The 24455-nt window shown below is 39.0% G+C and overlaps 1 protein-coding gene across 1 annotated transcript in view; it reads right to left on the bottom strand.

Annotated features, from left to right (window-relative positions):
- Window positions 1-24455, bottom strand: part of HHIP (hedgehog interacting protein) — a gene marked incomplete at both ends in the record, with an annotated part of 84243 nt that overhangs the window by 19371 nt on the left and 40417 nt on the right. Inside the window, 6 exons of the mRNA XM_084245707.1 lie at window positions 351-481; window positions 1404-1527; window positions 3657-3778; window positions 7328-7471; window positions 8183-8356; window positions 8738-8889. Coding sequence (XP_084101833.1) covers window positions 351-481; window positions 1404-1527; window positions 3657-3778; window positions 7328-7471; window positions 8183-8356; window positions 8738-8889 — 847 coding nt within the window. The remainder of the gene's footprint in view (window positions 1-350; window positions 482-1403; window positions 1528-3656; window positions 3779-7327; window positions 7472-8182; window positions 8357-8737; window positions 8890-24455) is intronic.

Genomic DNA, 24455 nt, shown 5'->3' on the forward strand with positions numbered 1-24455 from the left:
CAGATAGGAAATAGGAACAAATGACTCAGAAGCATCAAAAATATCTGTAGACACTTAAATTTTTCTTTCTTCAGGACTTAAAAATTCTTTTGTTCTTGCCGCCCCCTACCCACCCACTTTCCTGCTTTGCTACTTTTCTATATCTATGGTGGAAATAAGACTTGAAGAGCCCCAGCAAAATGGTTACTGGAAAAGAATCCATAGCTGGATCACCACCCATGTCTATGGTCGGTCACCTTTGCTGTAGGTTGCATTTCCAAAAGGGGAGGATGAGGGTGTTAGACTTAGTCTTCAGGGCAGAATACCACCTCTGGGTAAGGGAACAAGAATGGAACTTAATAGAACAGTACCTAATTCATCTTCTCCAAATCCCAGGATGTGGCCTGAAAAGTAACCTCTACAAGAGCCACCGCTGCCCAGACACAGTGGCTTTTCTTGCCATTGCTTGCTCACAGGACTTTGCTGGAGAGTTAAGAAATTCCTACAAAGAAAACATACCAGAAAACAACATTGAAAACATACTTTTGCATTAAAAAAAACACCACAATAAAATGTTCAGACTAAAACTCAGAATAAATTCTGTGCCACAGACCTGGCTTCTAAAGGGAAAAATAATAGAGCCCATAATGTGTGTGACTGTGAAAACCCATGTGGGGAGAAAGTACTTAAAGATACTATTTTGTTTGGAGGGGGGCACTAAAAGTACCTGAGGATGAGCAAAGCCCTCCCCTTCATCCAGAGAATGAAACTTCCTCTCCAGGACTAGACTCCATGCTGAGCTATTAATCAGAGAGAGGGGCAGGGGGAAGACCATGGAATCAGTACACTTTTCTAGTTCCTTTTAGTGACCAAGCACATCAGCTCTGCCAGATGCCTGCATGTTGGAGACTTGGAAAATGAGACTCTTCATTTGGATTTCACCATAGAGTTTTTTATAATTTCCCACAATGAAATCTCTAAAATTCAGGCCAGAATTTAATTTTGTACTCATCTGCCTATACAGGCAAATTAAGTTCTATTGCTTAATGTCCTAAAAATCTGGCCCAAACAAAAATTCTTAGGCTTTCGAGATAATTACAAAAATATTTATAGAACTCGTGTAAAACAATAGTTTTCAAATTACTCACTGCCATGGTAAATTTATATGAAGGATGAAGGGAAGAGTCTAAATAATATGAAAAGTCCATTCGAAGACTTCTCTTCCCAAGTCTGTTTAAAATGCATCTCCTAGAAAGTTCTTGAAACTCCCAGACATAGTGGAACTGAAAATAAATAATAATATTGATATGTGTTCCAGACCTAACCCTACGGGGAGACAAACATCTGAACATCTGGGGCAGCCTGACAACTAATCAATGAATGTATCATTTGATATATCAGATCATGGTATCAAGGAAACCTACCCGTTACGGTCTCCAAATACATAACTTCCATACAGTCTCTCAGACTGGCAGCCTCGGTAAACAAATCCACCAACCAAAGGGCCATTACTGAATGGCTTGAACTCTAAAAGTGAGGGCTCACTTTCTGGAAAGAAATAAACAGAGCATTAGATCAAATGAGACATGTTGTAAAGAAAGAGCAACGCAGGCCAAGTAACAATTGCTAGAACTATTGACTAATTTGCCAATGTGTTCCAAGATGCACAAGGTAGATCCTTACTATGTATATATTTTGTGAAAATAATTACTCCCATGGCTGAAATAGTATAAAATTTAAAGGGTTCCCATGTACACCTTAATGGAACAAGAATGTTTTGTAAATGCCTTCTGGTATTATAATTGCCAAGACATACCACATTTTCAATGAAATTAGAACTTGGATATATTGGAAATCATGGCAATCTACTTTAAACCAAAATACTTTAAACCAATAACACTTATTTTTTTTTGTAGAAGTGTCTTTTGTAGAAATATCTTCATTTGAACTATTTTAATATTTTTGTTTAAAGAGTTGTGTGGCTGACGAAACCTATTCCAGCTATTTCTTTTGAATTACATGTGTTGTAATTGTGTAGCTCAATATTTCCATGCAAGTCATATACTTGACTGCACATATGCTAATTAGAATGGAAAAGATCTAAGTCAGTTGCAAATTAATCTGAATTATTTACTGTGTGCTTAATGTCAAGTAGGTTACTACCACCAGGCAGTATTTTAGGCAAAAGCATTTGTGGAAAGACTTTACAATTTAAATTTTAATTAATTTAAATTTTAATTAAATTTTGCACCCCTCCCCCATGTCCTTATGGTGAATACATTATAAAAATTAGAAAAGATAAGCTCCAAATAACCAGGTCACTGGGAAGCAGCATAATTGACTGATTCAGGCCAGCCTCTCTGTAGTCAGGCTGACTGGGTTCAAATCCAGGTCCTGCCATTTTACATAACAGACACCGAGACTTTCTGTGCCTCAGTTTCTTCATCTGTACATTATGGCCAATAAGAGCGCATGTCACATAGGCTTGCTGTGTGGATGTAACTACAGCACTGGGCATGTAGTTTGTGGGGGGATTTGAGGTTCTTTTTTTTAGCTTTATTAAAGTATAATTGACATATGAAACTAAGATATTTAAAATGTATGTGGTGGTCATTTGATATATGTATGCTCTGTGAAAGAATTCTGTGGATGTATTTTTAAAACATAAATGTAGGGCTGTCAATATTGTAACCAGCTCCAGCTGAATCCCAATTAATGTGATTATAGAATTTAATATTCAGATATGGTCAGCATTCAAGCTAGTGACTTATTAGATTTTTTTCAAGCCACATTATTCTTTGGTTGGCTTTTAGAAGATGCATATACACACACACATACTACCTAAAATTAAAAAAAGTAAAATAACTGGCTACCACGTGAACTAACACAGCTGCTTCATTTCTCATGCTAAATAAATATCTCTGTTGAATGAGTAAATAGAAAAAGCAGTCAATTTAATAATCTTAATCTATTATGTTCCCTGAATCAAAATAACCTTTGATATATTGCTTCCTCTAAAAAAGAGTAAATACTAAAACATTGAAAGATATTAAGTATTCTAGACCTCATTATTATCCAATTTTACATCTTTCAATATGTATCTCCAGATATTCTAGTAATCATATTATTAAAAATAATATTTAAATGTCTCATTTCTATGACTAGAGTAATATGTTTTTACAAGTTATTACTTTGTTTTCTCTAAAATAAACACCTGAAAAAATTACATTCTTCTTTGAAACACATAATTTTCCTATTTGCTGAGACTAGCAAGTTGAGTATTGGGAAATTTCTTGTCTTTAACACTTGGTTTTTCCCCTGTATATAAGAGATTAAGACAAGTTCTCCCTTATATATAACATAAATGGATGTTATTCATCATGATTCACAGATGAACAAAATATAAACTGCTAACTTTTGAAGATCCATTAAATTTTTTGGACCTACAGAGCACCATTCAATTCCTGGGAAAGGTAATTAACTAAATGGAACCCCCAGGGCTTGTAAGAATCACTGGATCTTTCAAAAGTGAGCAGTTTGCTCGCCTGCCACTGTTCAGTGTTTTTATGCTCTCCTAAACACTCCTTTTGCAGACCATTTTTTCCTCTTCAATTAATATACTTAAATAAAACAAAACTGCAATTAAAGCAGAAATCAACAAATTAAGCTCTCCTTACCATAGTCTTTTCCCTTTATTATCTGTAGGATTCTGGCTGATGATCTGTTCTTTCCATTGGAGTCTGAACAGAGTATTGTTAGGTTGATGTTTATATCGGTGGGATGTCGGTCCACAGCACATCTACATAACAGAAGGGGAGACACTCAATATCTCCTACCTGGGGATCTTCCAAGGTCAGAAATGGGGATTCCTAACATAGGAACCCTTTGTGGGGTGGCAAGGGATCCTATGGGCTACTGAGTTCAGATGATCTACAAGCTGCTACAGGGAACATGCTGAGGTGTTTGTTGACTCTGCTGAAGCCTAATGACTCTGGAATGTATTTCTCAATTTGTCTTGGTTTCTTCCTCAATTAGGAAAGTGCACACTGACTTACAACATTTATTATTCTATTGTTAAGGAACAGTGTATGTATAACATACTGGTAAAATATATGGAATAAGAATCAGCAGCAATATCAACTCACATCAACAACACACAAGTAGTCTTACTTATATTATCAGCTTTGTGTTTTGTGCATGGAATCATTATGGCTAAGGCTCAGGTTGCTCTAACAAAGGAGAATAAAGCTGGCCCCTCCCCAGCCAAGGAGTTCTTTTACATTGACACTGATTTCACTTTGTGTTTACCCCCAAGGCGGGGCCAGAATGTTTCTGTGAATTAGGCCATTGACTATCAACTCCGTGAGGACAGCAACTGCTTCCAACTTTTTTTTTTTAAAGATTTATTTTTTATTTTTATTTATTTATTTATTTAATTTATTTATACAAGCACTGGGTACAGTCAGAAGTGCGGGAGGGTGAGAGAATTCACCAGAGCCAGAGCGGGGAGCAGAGCAGGCAGAAGGACCGAAGTACTGCTGAGGGGAGCAGCGGGCGGCAGGAGAGGTCTGCGCGCCATGTGGCACCCTCCTCCGGTGGCCGGGGAGCAGCCGGGGATCAAACCAGCGCTGCAGAGGCTGCGGGCAGCTTCGCAACCCTGTGCTCAACCGCTGTGCCACCGGGGAGGCCCGCTTCCAACTTCTTGATCACTGTATTTCTGTTACCTACTTCGAAGTCAGCAGTATAAAGGGAGCTCAATATTGTTGAATGCCAAGTCAACTATTGACTGATCGTGCAGAATTGGGGTGGGGCGGGGATGAAATTGAATAATGAAATTTTTGAAGTTCTCACTAATGTGGGAAACAGTCTTGCATTGTTTTTAGGTTTCTCAACCTTGGCATTACTGACATTTGAGGACAGATAATTCTTTGTTGGGTTGGGGAGGGCAGTGTGGACTTTGTCTTGAGCACCATAGGATGTTTAGCAGAATCTCTGGTCCCTAGATGTCAGTAGTAGGATCCCCTCCTCCTACATTGTGAAAATCAAACAAGTTTCTAGACATTGCCAAATATCCTCTGGGGGCAAAATCATACCATTGAGAATCACTGTTTTAGTCCAATCAAATATATTAATGACTTAAAAACCCAACCCAGCCCAACCCAACCCAACCCAACCCAACCCTTGAGGTTATTAAATAAATTAAAAAAGAAAAAGGAAATCTGAGAGTAGATTCTGGGGCTTAAGAGACATTAAGAGTGATATTTAGCAATTATTTAAACAAGAAGGAAACAAAAATCTTGGCTCCACATGATTCCATTCATAATGGGGAAACGCTAAGCCTGACCTGCCAAGGATGGGTTAGTTGTTCTGTGACAACAGTCCCCTTATTGTCCTCTTTTATTCAATGATTCACAGAATACAATGCCTGGCAGCGACGATGACACAGGCATGCTCTGATTTCAGGAGAGCTAAATCCACGCAGGATGAGAACATGTTTCTGTGCTATTTTTTGAAGATGGAGAAACGATGAGCAAAAAAATTTGATCTGTTTCTAATAAGAAAGAGTAAATCTAGAAGGAAAGGCCCAGTCCCCCAAAGATGGAGTTGCTGGGAGCATGAGGTTGAATTCTGGCTGGAAACCAGCTTTCCTGAGAACCATCGGACTCTTTAGTTTCTTATGTAAAATGGAGGCCGGTGAGTGAGACTTATCTTTGCGATGCTATCATGATGGATACAGGTCATTGGGCATTTGTCCAAGTCCACAGAATATGTACCAAGAGGGAACCTTATGGAAAGTGTGATTTTGGTGATAGTGATAGGTCAGTGGAGGCTCATAGATTTTAACAAATGGATCGCTTGGTAGGGGATGCAGATAACAGAGAGGGTGCTCTGGCATGGGGACAGGAGGCACATGGGGACATTGTATCTTCTGCTCCATTGTGCTGTGAACTTAAAAATCGTTCTGAAAATTAAAGTCTTTAAAAATAAAGGGAGAGTGCCTGATCCAGCTACTCGAGGGAACTGCTGAGAGTCATAAAGAGACAGTGTGTGCAAGACACTCTGTTCAGTACTCTGCACCAGGGCGCTTAATACAAGCTTTCCTTTTAGCCAGTAATTATTTTAGCTTCCTTTTGGTTTGATTTTTTTAAAAAAAGATTTATTTATTTATGCTTATAAGAACTGGGGTACAGGCCAGAGGTGGGGGGTGAACAGATTCACCAGAGACAGAGTGGGGAGCAGAACTGGCAGATTGACTGAAATACACTGCTGAGGGGAGCAGAGGGAGAGACAGGAGAGGTCTGCCGCACCATGTGGATAGCTCCCTGGCCAGCGGTCGAACTGCTACAGTAGTTGCAGATAGCTTCATAGTGCTGACGCTTAACCCCTTGCTCCACCAGAGAGGCCCCTGTTTCGGCTTGAGTAAGCCTTCCTCTGCTTGATACTCTTGGAAGGATGCGAGTTTTTCCTTTAGGCCCCGCTGCCTGTAGGAGGCAGGACCACAGCTCAGGCATCCTGCCATCATCAGGCCTGTAAAGGAGCTAGCACCGTGTTTTTGCACCAAGGGTCCAGGAACCCAGGGGAGGCTGCACCAAAGCACCAGTGGGATTGCAGTGACTCAGGCTGCAGGACTTCCAAGTACTGCTTTGTGGTGCTGCAAGTCTCGAGCTAGAGGAATGGAATGTGACAGCTTCCTCCACATCCTGAACCCACCTTCCCTCTTCCGTGTTGCACAGATTTTAAGATCTGATGAGAAGCCAAAAAGGAAATGAACTGTAGACTCGGACTTTGATGGAGGGGAGATGAAGGGCATGAGGGATTATAAAAATAAAAAGTTTGAGAAATACTCACCTTGCACATAGTGAACACTCAATAAACATTACATAGCAATAATAACTTCGCTAGTAAGTGAATGAATGTGGCCACGTGTCCCCTTGTCTGTGTAACAGACTGCAGATTGGATGCAGGCTTCATCTCAGAATTGCTACATGCATTTTTGATGTGTACCTGGAATTTCTCTCTCCGTTCCTTTCAGCGTTCCTTCCTTGATAGTTCACTACGGTCACGATGAATTCTTTTCTACTTCTTGTTTTTATGTAAAAAATGTCAATATTTAGCTCAACTCCTTACAAACTGATAGTGGTCTGACCTGATACTGATATTTTCCTGGTCTAAGCTGCCTTCTTCATCTGCTTCCCCCAGACAGGAGAAAGGGTGATGGGATAGCGAGTTGGGGTGATTTTAGAGGCACATCCTCTTGCCGCTTTTTGTGGGGTGACCCTCTTTCCTACCCAGCCCCCTGGCTACCCAGCTGGCTTTAAAGCAGCCAGGACCGAGGCCGTGTTCTCACCTGCCTGGATCGTGGAGGCCGTGGGCGAACACCTCGGGAGGCTGATTGGTGCTGTTGAAGTGCGGGTTGCTCCTTGGGATGGAGTAAGGCACGTTGCACGTGTCCGCATCCACATCCAGCCGAAGCACCGAGCCTGTGAAGTCACTGAGAAATGGCCGGGCCACATGAGTGTCCGGTCTTGGGACACGGTTCCCCCCAGCGACGCTCAGGAAGCGAAGTCGAGGTACAGCTCCTGGCTGACGACTCGAATGAGAAGCGCGTGGCTTTCTGCACCTGATCTTTATGCCTTCTCCAATCCATGTATTTTCTGCCCCCCCAAAAGCTCCCCGGGGCCAGCATTTGCAGGCCTCAGGGGGTGCTTGCTTCTCCCACCCTGCCTATCAGAATGGCACCCCTACAATCCGTGCTGGGACAGCAGCCTAGCAACTTTCAAAAAGAATGCATTAGTCTAATACTGGATTCCAATTCATCTGATAATACAGACAAGGATAACAAATGTTATGTCACCAAGGTGCTGTAATTCAATGGCAGTTTTTTTTTTTTAGTTGCGGTGACATTTGTTTCCAACACTGTCTGTGATTGAGAGGCTCCGGATCCCACCTCCCCAGAGGCATGTCACCACCACGGCGCCCACAGGCCCCACCCTGGCCCTCCGTGCCCCTTCTCCTGCCTCCCCTTCCACCCTCCCCTCGTGGTTCTTACTGGTTTGGTTTTGTGTGACCCTTTGTTTCTCTGTATCCCACATATAACCGACACCATCCAGTATTTGTCAAGGACAGTTCTAAACTCACTAGCTCTGACCCTTTTTCTTGGCATTTATAGCACGTTCATACCAAAAGGAACCGGTTGTTTTACCTCAGCCCATCCATCTCTTCCATGTCATCCAGCGTGATCATGCCGTCACCGAGGATGATGTAGAGGAAGCCGTCGGGGCCAAAGAGCAGCTGTCCCCCCAAGTGCTTCCTGTGCAGCTCAGCTACTTCAAGAAATACCCTGGCCGTCCTCAGATCCACTTGATGAGGGTTTTTTCTGTATTGTGGGGTGGAAACAACACAGGATTGTTAAAGAAGCAGGAGCCCTCACCAGCAAGGCGACAGACACAGACAGGGAGCAGATGCCCGGCTGGCCGGTGAGGGAACACAGCCTTGACGAGCAGTTCCTAAAAATTACTGGGAAAACTGTGCTCTGTTCTAAGTTTCAGAAGTAGCATTTAAGTAGAAAGATGATTGAGGAAAAGTGCCAGAGCGTTCATTTTCCTCAGTTCTCCAGGCTGTAAGCGAGACGTAGATTGTTGTTTAATTATTACCATCTTATGGCTAATTACGTGTAACTCCTACACGAAAAATTATGAAGAGATAATGAGAAAATAAGACGAAAACACATCCCTGCCTGGGTGCCGCTCAGGGGTACCTGGAGACGGTGTACTCCACCACTCGAAGAATGTGGTCGTGGGGGCCGATCGCCCACCGTTCCTGGTTGGTGGTGTAAGACACATACAGCTTTCCATTTTTCTTGTAATTGGGATGGAATGCAAGGCTTAACAGTCCTCTTTCATCTCCTCCCTGCAGTCAAATGAAAAACACAAAGAATCGTGAAGTTAATTATGTTCTTTATTGTGCTTCCACTGGAACCCCGAAAGAGTCTCTTTCTTTCTTCTGGATAATCTTTGCCCAAACTCTTTTCTTTTCTTCCTTGCCTACTGCACAAAAAAGGATTATAAAACATTTCACTTTGTGGTACTCTTGAAGGGTTAGAACAAGACAATTGTCTTGTGGTTATCTACGCGCAGGACTCTTACAGCACTTTTGTCGAGTGATTTGTGCATGTAATCTTGGGAAGCTAGGAAGACAAGTTTAAGTGCGGTGAAGAATTCTTTGCTGGGTTACTAGGTTGCTGTAGTTCATAGAAGACAAATAAAAAGGTTCATAATCAGCAGTCACTTCTAATTCAAGTCTCCAAAACCTAAAACACAGTGTGGGCTGCCAACTCCCACTGTCTTGGCAATATGTTTAGAAAACAGTTCAATTGCTTGTGTAATATGTAAACCTTTGTTTTACCCTGGAGGCATCGACATCAGTTGTCACGACGATGGTGGTCTTTCATCACAGCTAGGTAATAAGCAGCCTGGGCCTATCTACATAGAAGTGATGTATTTTTACATGTATCCCTGCCCTGCGTAGTTTTTCCTTATAGAAGGATGGAGACCTGGGAGAAGAGCTAAAAGCCAGGGCCAAGATAGGGGTGGGAGGGAGCAAAACTAGGGGGAATAGGAGATACTGAAAAATAAAAGAAAAACCCGAAACAACTTTCTTTTGTTATTACATGAATGTCAAGGATTGTGTACATTAGCCATGCCAAATGCTGTACCAATTAAAATATCATCATGTTCTTAAATAGAAAGGCATTTTATCTTTATTTTCTGCTAATTCAGCTTGATGAAATTCAATATGGTCTTAACATTTGTTTTATCCCACAAGTAGTCTCGGAATTTCTATAATGAAATCAAAGTGTCTAAATTTATCTCGATCAGAGAGCAAAGTTCATATTCAGCGGCCAGGGAGCATTTCCTGTGTAGTCTGATGAGTTAGTCACAATGGTGAAAAGCAAGACGTAGAGATTAAATGCTGCAGTTGCCTCTGGTACATCATCCTATATCCGCCGTTTCATTAAACATCACAGCGTCTACTAGGGCAAAAAGCTCTAAGTTCCTCCTCAGAAGTGTTAGAGGAGAAAAAAAATCTCTAATGCTGCAACCTCTTTGCAAGGTTGTGCTCGGTAATGAAGCCCCTCGTGCTTTTGTCCCCCAGGACAGCATGTGCTTAGCATTATTTGTAGTTGTTATTCTGTATGGATTTGAGAATTTATAAAGTTTTAGGCATCAAAGTTCACTTTTAATAAGCACAGTCTGATTTATTTCCCAGATTAGAGGAAAACTGCTTTCAGATATGTACTATTCATATAAACATCCAAACTTCAACAGTATATAAGTGATAAAGTGCATGCAAATATCCCAGAATTACCAAATCAGTATTCAAATGTCAAAGGAGTCAACCACTTCATCTGCATATCACCATAGGCTTAAATTTAATCAAAAGAATCACCTCATGGAGGGGCAGGACTGATGACTAGGATCTATGAACGCGCCTGTTTTTTGGATTCTCTTGCTATGATGATTTTAATATTGATGTGATGTGGCGGCTCTAGGATTTTCCACTGAGCAAATATCTCTTGCCTATCTCGTGAGACACAGAGAGCTGGGATGTGTCACTAAGATTCGATTGTAGAAAAACATTGCATATTTAGACCTCCTTGTGGGGTGTATAAGGAAGCCTAGGGGTGGGATTTAGTTTGTGATTAATTCCTCTTCTGAATATATTTCCCTCTAACGCTGGGAGCGCAGAGTAAGTAAGGCATGCCCACTTCACAAATGTTTGTGTTCATCTATAAGAAGCTTTGGTTGAAAGTAGTTCTTTTGTAGTTTTTAATCGAATCATTTGGAACACAATTTGAGTTGGATAGCAACATGGTTTCAAACCATGCTGGTTGCCTTTCAGGAATTAAGAATGTAGAATGCAGGCACTGTAGACAGATGGGAAAAGAGATTTAAACAAATCCTCAATAGGAGATAATCTTTCATTTTGGAGATTCACCTATTGCATAATGAATCTGGGGTCATCCTTGACATTTATTAATGTGTCGAATATAAAAACAGAATGAGATATATGAGTGAAAGGAACTATATCAAAAGAGCCACCTTAAAAATGTCAGTAATTTTGAATTTATCAGGTTATAGGATTTACATTTGATGAATCGTTTTGTATGATTTCATAATTGTTTAGTTCACTTCCAAATGCAAATGCAAAGTGGTGTTCTGGTTGATCTAAAAATGACTAATTATTTTTTACTCATTTCAGAGAACTATTTTCCTAAGAAGCTTTAAAAAAAAGTATTAAGTAAGTACCTTGGGTGTATCTCAAAATTAGTTTAAATGATATAACACAACTCCTAAAGATTCAGGGATATCAGGAAGGAGGGATACACTCCGGAGGTCAGGAAACTGGCCTGATGGGTTTTGTTTGGCTCAGATAAATTTCCAGAGTTATATTGTTTCTTTGTAGTGTGTTACTGATCAATCATGATTTACCTCTCACATGCAAACCTATCCTTGAGATCTGAGTTATTTCTCAAGATTTCATGGAGAAGTAGGTGGATTGGCCATGAAAGGTTAACTTTGGACCAGGGCCAGTGGAGGCCATAGCACAGGAAATCCCACCAGACATTTGAGGCCCCCAAGCCTCCTGAGATTGCTCCAGGATATTGGTCCAGCCTGAGAAGCCAGTGTTGGTGTGTGGAGGCAGGACTGGCTGTTGACCAACCCTCCCTGATCCTGCTCTTCCATTCTATTGTCTTAGTCCCCTCTAACCAGGTTGGGCTCCATGTCCACAGCCTCCTTCTATTCATCACAGCCTAAGCACTGCCTCCTTTCCTTTCCCTGTTTCAGCCTCTGATCTCCAGCTTCAGAGGCTCTGCAGAAAACCCTTATGCCAACATTACTGACTCCCTTCTTCTTCCTTCCTATCCTCTCCCCTCTTTGTGTGAAGCTTTATAGAATTAAAATCATGGACTCTTAGAAATGTCAAATGATTGAACTGTTTCTAGTGTGCATCTGGGGAGAAAGACTCTCCAGTGATTATTAGTTGAGCCAAACTGGTTGAAAGGGAGAAAAACACATGAATAGAATGGCTAATGGAAGTCGTGGTCTTTCAAAAAGACATGGATTTCTAACATTAGACTTTTGAAAGCTGTTAATCCCATGTGGAAAGCAGTGATTTGTCCAATTATTCATATTATACTTTGTACTCATTATTAATATTCTTTGTGTTCATGTTGTGCTTCTGGGAATGTACATCACTGCTAGAAGCAAATGGACCACAAGTCATTTACAAACAACATTTTAGGGTTTGCTCTGTTTGGCTAATTTGTTCTCTCTGTCTCTGTCTGTCTCTGTCTGTCTCTGTGTCTGTGTCTGTCTCTCTGTCTCTGTCTCTGTCTTTCTCTCTTGCATTAGCTCACTGACCAATGCCCTACCTACCGTGAGACCTTCTCTTCTCCTCTCACCAACCTCCTAATTCTCTGAAGCCCCACACCAGACACAAATCACTGCTCAAAATCAAGTGGCTGCATGATTTGAAAATGTTTCCCTTTACACTTTGGAACCTTGGGATGGGCCCAGGCTTCAGCGTTAATCAGAAACCCTCCTGAGGTACTTTGTAAATTAAGTTCACAGTATGCCACTATAGTTCCCACTTGGCTTTCAGGAGTAATTTCACAGGCTGACAGCAGAGACCAAACCCCCAAACAGAGAGCACTGATGACTTTAGTGTAAGTGCAAGGTCAGATCTAGTCTTAGAGTTTTGGAATAAACTCTTCTCTGGGTGAACAGATGAAAATTAACCAATCTACAAAGAATACTCCTTTTCTTTGAAGAATACCAAGTAGCTATGCAGAAGAGAGGCAATCAGGGCATGATTATAGCAGAAAGCATTTTTTTCTTTTTCAGAGAAATTGTGGAATATTATTTGAAAGTCTTTTATTGTGATACTGTTTGAAAGAAAACATTCTCTTCATACTTTCAATGTGGTTAAGATTATTTTTTTTCTGATTCCTGGCTTCTTTAAAATTTGCCTTAATTTCTTTCAAGGAATGTCAACTTGCAGATTTTAGGGAACAGAACTGGGCAGCACTGAATGGGATTCATCGTTTCTTTTAGTGGCCTAGGGGGCAAGTCACTGGCATCAAGTTCAGGAGGCTGGAAATGGTCCTATGGTCTTGAGAAAACAATGAGATATAAATTAAATAATGCAGTGCTATGTTCAAGATCTCCCTTGTTCAAAAACAAGTTTGTATTTAACATTCATTCAACAAATATTTATTGAGTGTATTCTATATGTTAGGTGTTATGACTGGCACAAGGGATAAGAACTAAATGGGGCTTATACAGGAAGCAGTTGGAAAGGCAAGTGTTCGGTGTTTCTTCCCCACTATATATCTTCATGATGCTCATGTGGGCCATGCAAGGGGTTAAACAATGCTACGTTATTAGAAACATGCATGATCCAAAAAATGAATAATAAATAGAGTAACAATGCACTCTAGATAACTTTCAGCACTGAGGCTAGTGTATGAACACCTAAGGTTTCTCTCTTATTTTGTTTTGACCATGTTTTGAAAGGCCATGTGGAGCATTATTTTCTTCAGAACTCCTGGAAAAACACTGCTTTGCAATAGTTCTAAAAGTCTCAGAAAAGGAGTCAATCCCTGAAGGTCCTGAGTTAACTTATGGGAGGAACTGCATGGGTTGGTTCTGTGCTAAAATGATAAATATATTTAGGCTTTGTCCCTAGTTTCTGGCACAGAGCTAAAATGACTGGACTTTCCAGAACAATAGGAGAGTCTTTTGTTATTTCTCCTGAGCCCCTATCAAACTTACTTGAGTTTATGCTAATGAGTGACTCTTAGCGAGCCCCAGAGAGCCGCAGAATGGGGGCCAGGAGCCAGAGGTATGAGAAAATGTGATAGGAAGATTGGAATGTTTAGTCCCTCTGTGCCCCTTCCTCCCACTTACACAGGAAACTTCCAGGAGGAGAGAGGGGCTGGAGGTTAAGCTCAGTCACTAATGGCCAGGACTCAATCAATACGCGTATCAAAGCTTCCACAACAACAGAGTTTAGAGAACGTCTGGCTTGCTCAACATTTTGAGGTGCTGGGAGGGTGGGGTGTCCAAATCTCTGTGCTTATTTTAGTAAATATGAAATTTAATTCCATTTGACAATATAAGATGTATATAAAATAAAACATGAACATACATACATAAAATGTTGTGACTAAGATCACCCCTTAGCTTGCCCTATGCATCTCTTCCATTTGGTTGTTTAGTTATGGTATGTAAAGTACTTTCCTGAGTTCTGTGAGTCTTTCTAGAGAATTATTGAGTCTGTGGGAACCTCTGAGTTTGTAGTCAACAGTAGAACTATGGGTATCCTAGACATCCTATTTGTAGTCTTGTGAGGGTAGTTGATCCCTTAATTTGTGGGGCCTAGGCTAACTCTCAATAGTTAGAGTCAAAATTAAATTGAATCATTTGACACACAATTGGTGTCAAAGAATTGGTTGGTGTGAGAAGAAAAATTCATTTGGGGTCACAAAATACCCCATGTAAAAACCCTACGAAGTTCCTTAATGCATTTCCTTTTAGGAAGAAAGAGGAGGTCATGATCAGCTCTACCAATGCCGTTGAAGTCAAAGAACACGTGGTATATATTTGGTAGTCTCCCTTTATACAAATCTTACTTGGAACTTCACATTTTTATAAAATGTTTTGTATCATTTTGTTAATTACTCTTTTGGTTTGATCGTTCCTCTCTTGATCTCTGAGGATAAAATCAGCACCAATACACTGAAGACCTACTCCGTCAACTTCCAGCAAGGTTGGAAGCTGTTAGAAGGCACCCAGCCATCCAGGTTTTTAGGAAGTGTCTCATGGGGTATATAATTTCTGGTGCATAGCAAAAGGCTCATATCATATCTGTTTTTAGAGACTGTACACCTTATTTTCTAAAGGTAGTAAATGCAAAGGCAGTCTAGAAGATTCCAAATGGAAGGAGGACACATATTCTAGGTAGATGCCATCCACCTGAAAGTCTACTGGCTTTCTCCAACAGTTCTCTTGCACATTTTTTTCAAACATAAACAAACTGCTCTGGGTTTGGGTTACAGTCTACACAAGGAGAAGATGTTAGAAATGGTTATTTTTTTAAGAATATAGATTCCCAGTGGCTTCTTATCCCATATATGGATGATCTTTTGACATCTGGCACCCATGGGGAAAGTGTATATACATATCAGTTATATACTTAAAAACTATTGTAGTCACAATATTTTATGTATCTATGTTCATGTTTTATATAAACCTTGTATTATCAAATGGAATTAAATTTCATGCTCACTGAAATAACATTGCATTATAACACAAGTTTCAGGCATGAGCCATAGAAAATCAACATGTTACATTATGTTAATAATGTATAAAATGTATATACATTAGTACATATTGTGTATATTATAGTGGCATGCACAACATATGTAACACATACTGTACATACTACATTAAGCTCACATAATCAACCCAACTTTATTCTTCACCTTGCTGTGTCCTCTTTGTCCTGAGTTATCTACTTCCTCACCCACTCCGCCCTTCCTCTTCCCTTCTGGACTGAACTGTGATATTTATAAAAAATTTTTAATATGCTACCCAAGGAATCCAATGTGGTAACAGAGAATATCTTGAACACTAGGGACTATTTGGCCTAATATATGTCAAATGTTAATAATATTTATGTTATTCCAAAGTTCAGTTCACCAAAACATTGTCTTCAAAGAACAAAATACTTCAATAAAATCAAACTGTGTGAAACATCTATTTGAAGTAATCTAAAGTAACAAAATAATAAAACAAGAGAAAGAATAAACTCTTCCCCCAAATAAAATCCTACCGCTAAACACTTCAGAAGAAGGAAAATGTACAAAAATGTTGGTAACACTTAGAGAAAGAGAAGTTCTTTTGCTCCATCTAGGCGACATGAAAATAAGTTACAGGTTCAACAAAATCATAAGAATATCCATGAGAATTAAAAACGAGTAACAATGACAATTTTAAAAAGCTTTGTAACTACACTAGACTCTTCTATGACAAGCTACAGGTTTAATACCTATTGTACCTTAGATTTTAAAATGTAAATATTTCTAGATTGAACTATAAAAGTGCAAAAATATTGGGCTACAACATTGTTAGAGCAAAATGTAAGACACATAAACTAGCAACTAGATGAATTTACTAGGCTGTAAGCTTCTTGAACCAAAGACTTGATCTTGGTATGTCTGGTGTCTTACAAAAGATCCCATCTATAGTGGAACCTGGTACCATGTATTGAGCTTTTACTATGTGCCAGGAACTATGCTAAGTAAATTGCAAGCATTTTTTTTGTTTGTTTTAAACTTTATCACAACTTTAGAGTGTAATGCTATTTTATTATTTTTATTTTCTGAATAAGGCCTCAGAAGGGTAGCAGCTATAAGCAGCTTGCTCAAAATGCAAACTATCATGTGATACTGTTCCACCACATATTTCTAATTGAAGAAATGAACACGTAATGAGTATGTTGCATTGCATGCCCTCATCAGCACCCATGGTCACGAAGCAGGACTCAAATAGTCTAAATGAGCTCTCCAGAGCTCCACAAGGGGGATAAACTAAAGCTTCGATCTCAATTATTTTAACACAGTTAACTTAGGTTTTAAAACAATATTGTGCTGGTAAACCCACTATTTAGGAAAAGAAAAATGTCTTGACTTGTTTACATTCTGTGATGTAAATATCTCACCAATCATGGCCCATTTCAAGCTGGTGACTTGATGTCACTGACGTGGTTGTTGAGAGATGAGACCAGTCAGCTGTCAAACGTTCATATTTCTATTCTCCTGACTGCTTTCTCTCCCTCCCTTATTATTGTGTTCTGTTCTTTTCCCTCCTGCTCTAAAATTCTATCACAACTGTTCCTTCGTTTCAAGGTGAAGCATCTAAATCTTTTTGTAAATTAAACAGGGGGGGTTAAATAATTAAATCATTCATTAAACATGATAGAAAAGGTATTTCTTTGTTTTGTTTTTTTTTTAGATAAAACATACATAAAATCTAGTAGCCCACCCAAAACAGAGCAGAACACACCACAATCCTTTCAAAGAGTCTGTTGGGTTACTTAATGGGGAAGAGGCCAATTAAAAGTGCTTGGTAAATAGCTTTCCTTCCTCTTGTGAGGTCACACAGATCATCAAAGGAAGCAGTGAATGTAAAATCATTTCATAAATTCCAATGTGCTATTTGAATTGAAAATACAGTTATTTATGACAGTGGGCAAATTCAATTGACCCATACAATAATAAGATTTTGGGAGTGTGATTTTAAATGTAACCCTATATTTCTTTTTTAGAGCCGGGGTACAGGCCCGATGTGCAGGAGGGTGAGAGGATCCATGAGAGACAGTGTGGGGAACAGAACAGGCAGACTGACAAAATACACTGCTGAGGGGAGCAGCGGGTGAGACAGGAGAGATCTGCTGCACCATGTGGGTTGTTCCGCGGCTGGCGGGGATTGAACCAGCACTGCAGAAGCTGCAGACAGCTTCACAGCGCTGCGCTCAACTGCCTGAGCCACCAGAGAGGCCCGTAACCCTACATTTTAATTAAAATGTTGTGGAATGCATTTAAATGATGTAGACACTTTTATCTTGCTGCCTACCATTCAAAGAACTTTTGGACTTCAGAAAATTGCAGCATGGAAAGGCACAGTGACGCAGCTAGCGCCAGGCTTACCCCGTAGTATTTCTTCAGGAGAGTTAGATGGTATGTGTTTACCACTGCCTCATTACTGAATATTTGCAAGGTTGGGGTAATCTGGATTTTTATTAAGATTTGAAACAGACCTGCTTGGCCATAGTCTGCATGTTCCAAGCTTAAACATAATTCTTTAGCAAACAAAGAAAAGAAATAGGAGAAACAAATCAACCCCTGTTTGTGTATGGTGTAATAATATGGTAATTCTTCCCCACCAAAAACAAATGGCAAAAATGCACTTCCAAGATTTATGATAGAAAAATATGCATTCTTGATATTGGCAAATGACTGAGAATTACTGCAGAGTGATGTTGACTAATGTAATACATATTTATATTTTAAAAGTATGCAATTTAGATTCAAATTTGAATATCCAATTATAAACTAAGGAAGAAGATAAGACTATTCAAGAACTAAGAGAGCATACCACAGTGATGGAAAAATAGATCCTGGGCCTCACTGGTGGCCTAGGGGTTCAGTCTCAGTGCTATCACCTCTATGGCCTGAGTTCAATCTCCGGCCAGGGAGCTAACCCACATGGCCCAGCCTGTCTCACCCAATGCTCCCCTCAGCAGTGTATTTCAGTAGATCTGCCTGTTCTGCTACCCACTCTGGTGATTCCTCTCACTACCCCCCACACCTCTGGCCTGCACCCCAGTTCTTCTATGCAAAAATAAATAAAATCTTAATATATATACAGATCCTCAAAAGCTAGGTGAAGAAAGAATATATTTGTTTATGTTGGGCAGTTTTCATTTTTCCCTCTCTCACTTTCTCAAGGATTTCCTTCTTAGGATCATGTTTAAAGTACAAATATTTAAAAAAAAAAATCACATTGGCAAATATTGGCCAAACTTGTTGGAAAAGCAGATAATTCCTTTGGAACAAGGAAGTAATTTAGAAAACACACTAACCTCTTCAAATCCTATCGTATATTTTACTTAACAAGTAAAAAGGTATCTTACTGTTTTGTAACTTAGAAATATTCTTCTTAGAAAGACTTGGTCTATAGTGAAGTAAAATAATTTTTCATAGTTTATTAATAAAGATTGTATAGATATAAAGACTATAGACTTGTATAACAATGAAAGTCAAAATTTTATTAAATTATTAGGAGTATTACGTTATTAGATTGAAAACTAATGAAATAAAATTGACTTCACTGGCCATCTGTAAAGCTAAAATCTGAGTCATAAAGTCTGACCATTTTGTTTTAAACATTAAAATATAAAGGACAATAAAGTATAGCTTCTTAAGAGTTTCATCTGATTTATATTTTGTAGTTTATTTTCTCCTGTCAAAAAAATGGGAGTTTCAGGGTCCTTTTAATTCAAAGAAAAAATATCCTAATATTAAGGATAAATGCTTACCTCTAGCAAAGTATAGAAAATAGTTTTCAATGAATTCAAACTCTTGCTTTCATAAAGTTTATATTTTATGATGTGTGGTTAATACAGTGGTCATGCAGCTAAAAACATTATCTTCATCATATGTAGAAATATAACACTAGGGTAGTTGAGTTTCTTAGTCATGTCTGTCCACTCTTTGCCATTATGTATTTCCTATTGTTACTACAAATAAGAACTCAAATTGACTTACATGAGAACAAACATCAAATAATTAAGTAAGATTATTGCTTTGAAAGAAACCTTGAAAAAAAAAAAAAACCCAACAGTTTAGACCACCAAGGAACACTAATAAATTTAAGAAAATATGAGGTTTCCTCTATGTGACTTCTTTTGAAAAGTTATGCAATAGATTGCTGGAACTTCAAGGTCATATAAAAATTATGGCACTTTTAAAATTGGTTTTCTGAGTAGAGTTTGTATTTACATGATTTATATGTCAATTAAACTTGCAATTTACCAAAGGAGAAAAATCAAATTCTTTGAATCTTTGATATTATTTTATAAAGTGATTCGAGGCAGAATTCTAGCAACACAGCACCATGGAAAGACTAAAAATGATCCATCTGAACATTCATTTTTATATTGGAAATATTCTTATTCCAAGATATCATTAGTTACACATCAACATTTAGAAAACAAACATTTGCTGGACCTCAGCTCTCCAAATTAAATAGTTCTTTCTTATATTTGATATATTACATATTTGTAATAAATCTGAATAAAATTAATATATTTCTAAAAGATGCATCTTCAGTAGAGTTATATTACAAATTTAAATATAATTTTGCAGTCCCATATTTTCTGTGATCAAGAAAGTATGATGCTATCCCATTAGATGGACTCCAAGGGTTGACACAGGAACTTTATTGCCGCTTTGCAACATAATGAGGGACACAGCAGTCGTGGAGCAGGTTTGCAAGGCAAGGCTCTGCTACTTGAGCAGAAGTTCTTGAGCCATTATTGAAAGCATACGGGCTAGTAAAAGCTGATCATGCGACGGTAGTATGAGGAATAAGGTCCGGAGGGTGGGATAGGAATGGGGGACAAAGTTTTATGAGGGACAGGGAAGGGGGCATCGTGACCATACGTCAAGAGACATTTGCATCAGCAAAGTATGGTGTTGTCACAGGCGGAGTTATCCCGAGACTACCATGGAGACAGTCACATAATCAAGTCACAGCAGCCTAGGCGTCCCCAGGCCTGCCTGGAGATAGGGGCTACACTCCCTAGGTAGTCAAGGAATGTTCTGCTGTGATTTCTAGGTAGCAAATAGGTCACAGTTGCCTGTGAGTGGCCAGCTCATAGGAACCCACATCCAAGTATGGGAACTGTATATATAGGTACCTGAAAAATCCCTAGGAGGACCAGACTAAAGATAGGAAAGTAATTACAAAATCAAAATAGAACATATGAAGAAAGAATAAATGGAGGTCTTGGATTTCTAAAGTTCATAAAAGAAAACCTCTTGTGTACACCTCACTTGCCTTAAGTACATGAAAATTTATTTTGCAGAAGATAATGTCTGGCTATTTACTGTTCCCATGGCTGTTCCGCCACTGGGGAGGTTTTCGATGGAAAGCAAGCTCTGTTCCCATAGTATAAATGATGGAAAATACACTTTAAATATCTGCAGATACTATAACTTGGGACCAATAGGTAGAATGTGGTGGAACTTCCAATACTCAAATTGCATGAGATTGTGTTCTTAGTTAACTGAGGAGCCCAACAGTGAAAGACAGATCAGCATTTCTTAATATGTTCATAAGTCAACATATATGAATTTGATAAAACTGATGGCTATTTAATGCTCCCCATTTAATTTGTGGTATCATCGTGCAGAGATAAGTTCTCGTCCTCAATCTCAAGACTAATGAGTGTTTATAAAGGTTGCACCTTCCTGAGTGCCAGTACTGCTCCCTTCAACACCTGTAACATCATTCCCATCTATCCTGACTCTCTATGCAGCTCTCCCACCAGGACTCCAGTATCCAGCACCTGTTTGTTCGTGTTCAAAAGCACGGGCTCAGGGGTGGAGATGGCCTTGCTATGCAACTTGTCTCCTCCACTTGTTCGCTTTTTGACAGCAGTTATTTGGCCTCCCTGTGTCTCAGTTTTATCACCTTCCAATAGGGGCATTTCCTGCCCCCGCCTGTTAGGAGGTTGTTAAGGAAGGGGTGCAGAATGGTCCCCACCCACTGCTGGAGTCCAACAAAGGAGGGCCTTGCTTGCTGTGTGCCATGTCTATGCTATTTTGTTCTAGTTGGGGAAAGAGACTTCAAACAAGTAAGCCTACAAATAGATACAAAATTAAATTTTGGAGAGGCCCATGAAAGCAAAGTCTAGCTGGTTATGAAAAAGCGTAGTTGGAAGAGGAAATCGGAGACCATCTCTCTGAAGATGCCCATTCAGGGTGAGCCTTCAAGGGGCCCGAGAGTGAGAGGGAAGAAAGAAAACAGCATATCCCAGAGATACCTTTTGTGAATACTGAGGATAAATTTTTGGAAAAAGAGACAGCTAAAGGAAGAACACAAACATGCACACTCTCCCATTCTCGCTCTGGATTGTGGAGAATCTCGGGTGGCTGAGGGCCAGGTCCAGACATTGGCTCTAGATGGGTTCTCTAAGCTGAAAGCTGGAATTGCATCCCTGCTTTGTGACTGTTTGACTTTGGAGGGGTAATTTTGCACCCTATTTTTTTTTTATGAAATGTTTGATTTTTTTCTCATTGATCATGTGTGACTGTGACTCTTGGGATGAGGGCTTGAGAAGGGGCTTCTCTGGTGGCACTTAGTTATTTTGTGCTATTTGCAGCGAAGCTGCTTGGTTTACTGCATATTTGTATTACTGGAGATAAAATAAAGGAACCAATTTTAAAAGACCCTCAAAGGCTTTTAAAAGACCTATAAAAGGCCTTAAAATTAAATCTACATAGACTTATTTAATTATATAAAGACACTCATGCTTGTACTTATATGTAATTAGTGACATTAAAAAAAGAATATAAACACAAACACATTAGTGAAAGGGACAGATATTTTTAAGAATCATATGGTCAGAAAAGCAAAATCCAAAAATAGCAGTTTATCAGACTAATTATGGACACAAAGATCAGCACTATGCCTTGTTCTGCTCTTTCTTAAATAATTCCAGATTTAAATTGTTACTCCTTAAGTCTGGATAGCGGGAATTGGGGAATCAGAAAATCTGAAATTACCTATCAAGATTAATATGGATAATATAAAATATTTAAAGAATTTTCCCTACATTTATAATCAAAATATAAGGTCCAATTGATGTGAATATTAGAAATCCAGCTATCTGATTATTATAAATATGATAGAAGTTAATTGGAAAATTAGCAATCTTTCCATTGTATGATAAACAGAAGACTACCACAGATACAGCTATGATTTTTTTGATAACTGCCAAATATATAATGAAATACTATTTTGTAGAATACTACACACCATCCCAGAATAGTCTAGAAGCAGGAGACAGCAGTGCCCTTAATGCCGCCCAAAGCAGGCTGTTGAATTGGTTAAAACACAGACGAATCTGTTTTCTTTGAATCATGCGGTTTCTTTTTTTTTTTAATAATAAATTTTATTTTTATATTCCCCATACAATTGCAACCCCTCCATTCTGACCCCAATCCCTCCCCTCCCGCCCCCCACCCCCCAAAAAGTGTCTCTGGTTCATAGTTTTTTGTTGATTTTGATTTTCGCTTTCTTATAGTTATTCATTTTCCTGGTCCCTTATTTAAGTTTTCTAGATTCCTGCTGTGAGTGAGACCATCCGGTATTTTTCTTTTTCTTTCTGGCTTATTTCGCTGAGCATGATCCCTTCCAGCGCCCTCCATGTTGCTGCAAATTGCATGTGTTTATCTTTTTTGAATTGAATCATGCGGTTTCTTAATGTAAAACTAAATGGGGGTAAGGAGCCCATGGACTAGAGAAAAGGCAGCTCATTTCTTTGGCTATGAGAGTTTTGTCGTTCCATTGGCTCTGTCTGATGATAAATAGGGCCTCACTCCACTTGTTTTACACAGGTTTATAAAGAACAAATCCATCATTTCACTTTGCCTCCTTAAAGCAATAACAAAATGCTCATCACCTAAATAATAAGCCTAAATAACCTAAGAAGGAACACAAGACCCTTCACAAGATAGCCCAACCTCTTTCTCCAACTTCTGCCATTTTGTCTCATGTGCTGTTGTTCCAGCCACACTCGACTTTATGTTTCCTGGGTCGACATTATGTGTCCTGGGCTCTTAGAGCCGCATACTTTTTGGTTATTCCATCTGTTTGGAAGTTCATCCCCATCTAGTTGTTCTAGAATGACTTTTGATCTTTTAAAAGGCAACTCTTGCTCTTCTGCAAAGTCCTCTCTGACCCCAGAATGATATTTCTTCCTAACATCTGTATGTTTCTAGGATATCTGCTATCACAGAATTGGGTGGTGATTGTACCTACCAGGTTCCCTGCCACATAAAGCCATCTTAAATGGCAGTCAGATCTGATTATCCCTCGAGTGCATCTCAGTACTGAGTCCAGTGAATGACACTTACTAGGCAGTCAGGTATTTGTTGAGGTTATAAATGGAAAACTTTTAAACCTGTGCTCCATTTCATGTCTCACATATACCTAAACTCCATGCTCTTCTAAGACTCAATTTTGTCAAATAAGTCATTAAAAGAATTTGTTTAGAACATGTCCTAGAGTAAAGTTCTAATTAAAAATAGATTATTACTGACTTCTATTGGTATTGGTAGAGCAACGACACATATTGCTAAAACCGTATAATAAAGTTATGAAAAGCCTGCTGATATGAATAAGAAATGGTCTACAAAATATTAGTGTAAATTGTTTTTTAAGTTGTAGATTAATGCAAGTGGTAGTTCAAATAAAAGGTAACAGTTAAAGGTAATTATTCTTCATCATCTGTTTTAAGAGACGTTTTGCTTTACTACCATGATGCTTTTTCGTGATAAAAGTGGAAAAGAAAACTAATGGTGTATGGTAGTCCCAGAATTACTTCCTCAGATTAATGTCACTAGAAAACATCAGGTAAAGTATTAGGGGATAACACTAGACAATTTGTTTTTCTTCATCACTACTTGTCCAGAACTTCAGAGCAAAAACACTAATAAAAGTCAGTCATCATTATGATGTCATTCTCATAATTTCCTTAGAAATAAACGAGCAAGTACAAAAAATATTTATAATGTACGACATCATCTATGTGTCTTTCCATTGCTTAAACTTTGGGTT

The sequence above is a fragment of the Talpa europaea genome (assembly GCF_964194135.1).
Source record: "Talpa europaea genome assembly, chromosome: 10".
Lineage (NCBI taxonomy): Eukaryota > Metazoa > Chordata > Mammalia > Eulipotyphla > Talpidae > Talpa > Talpa europaea.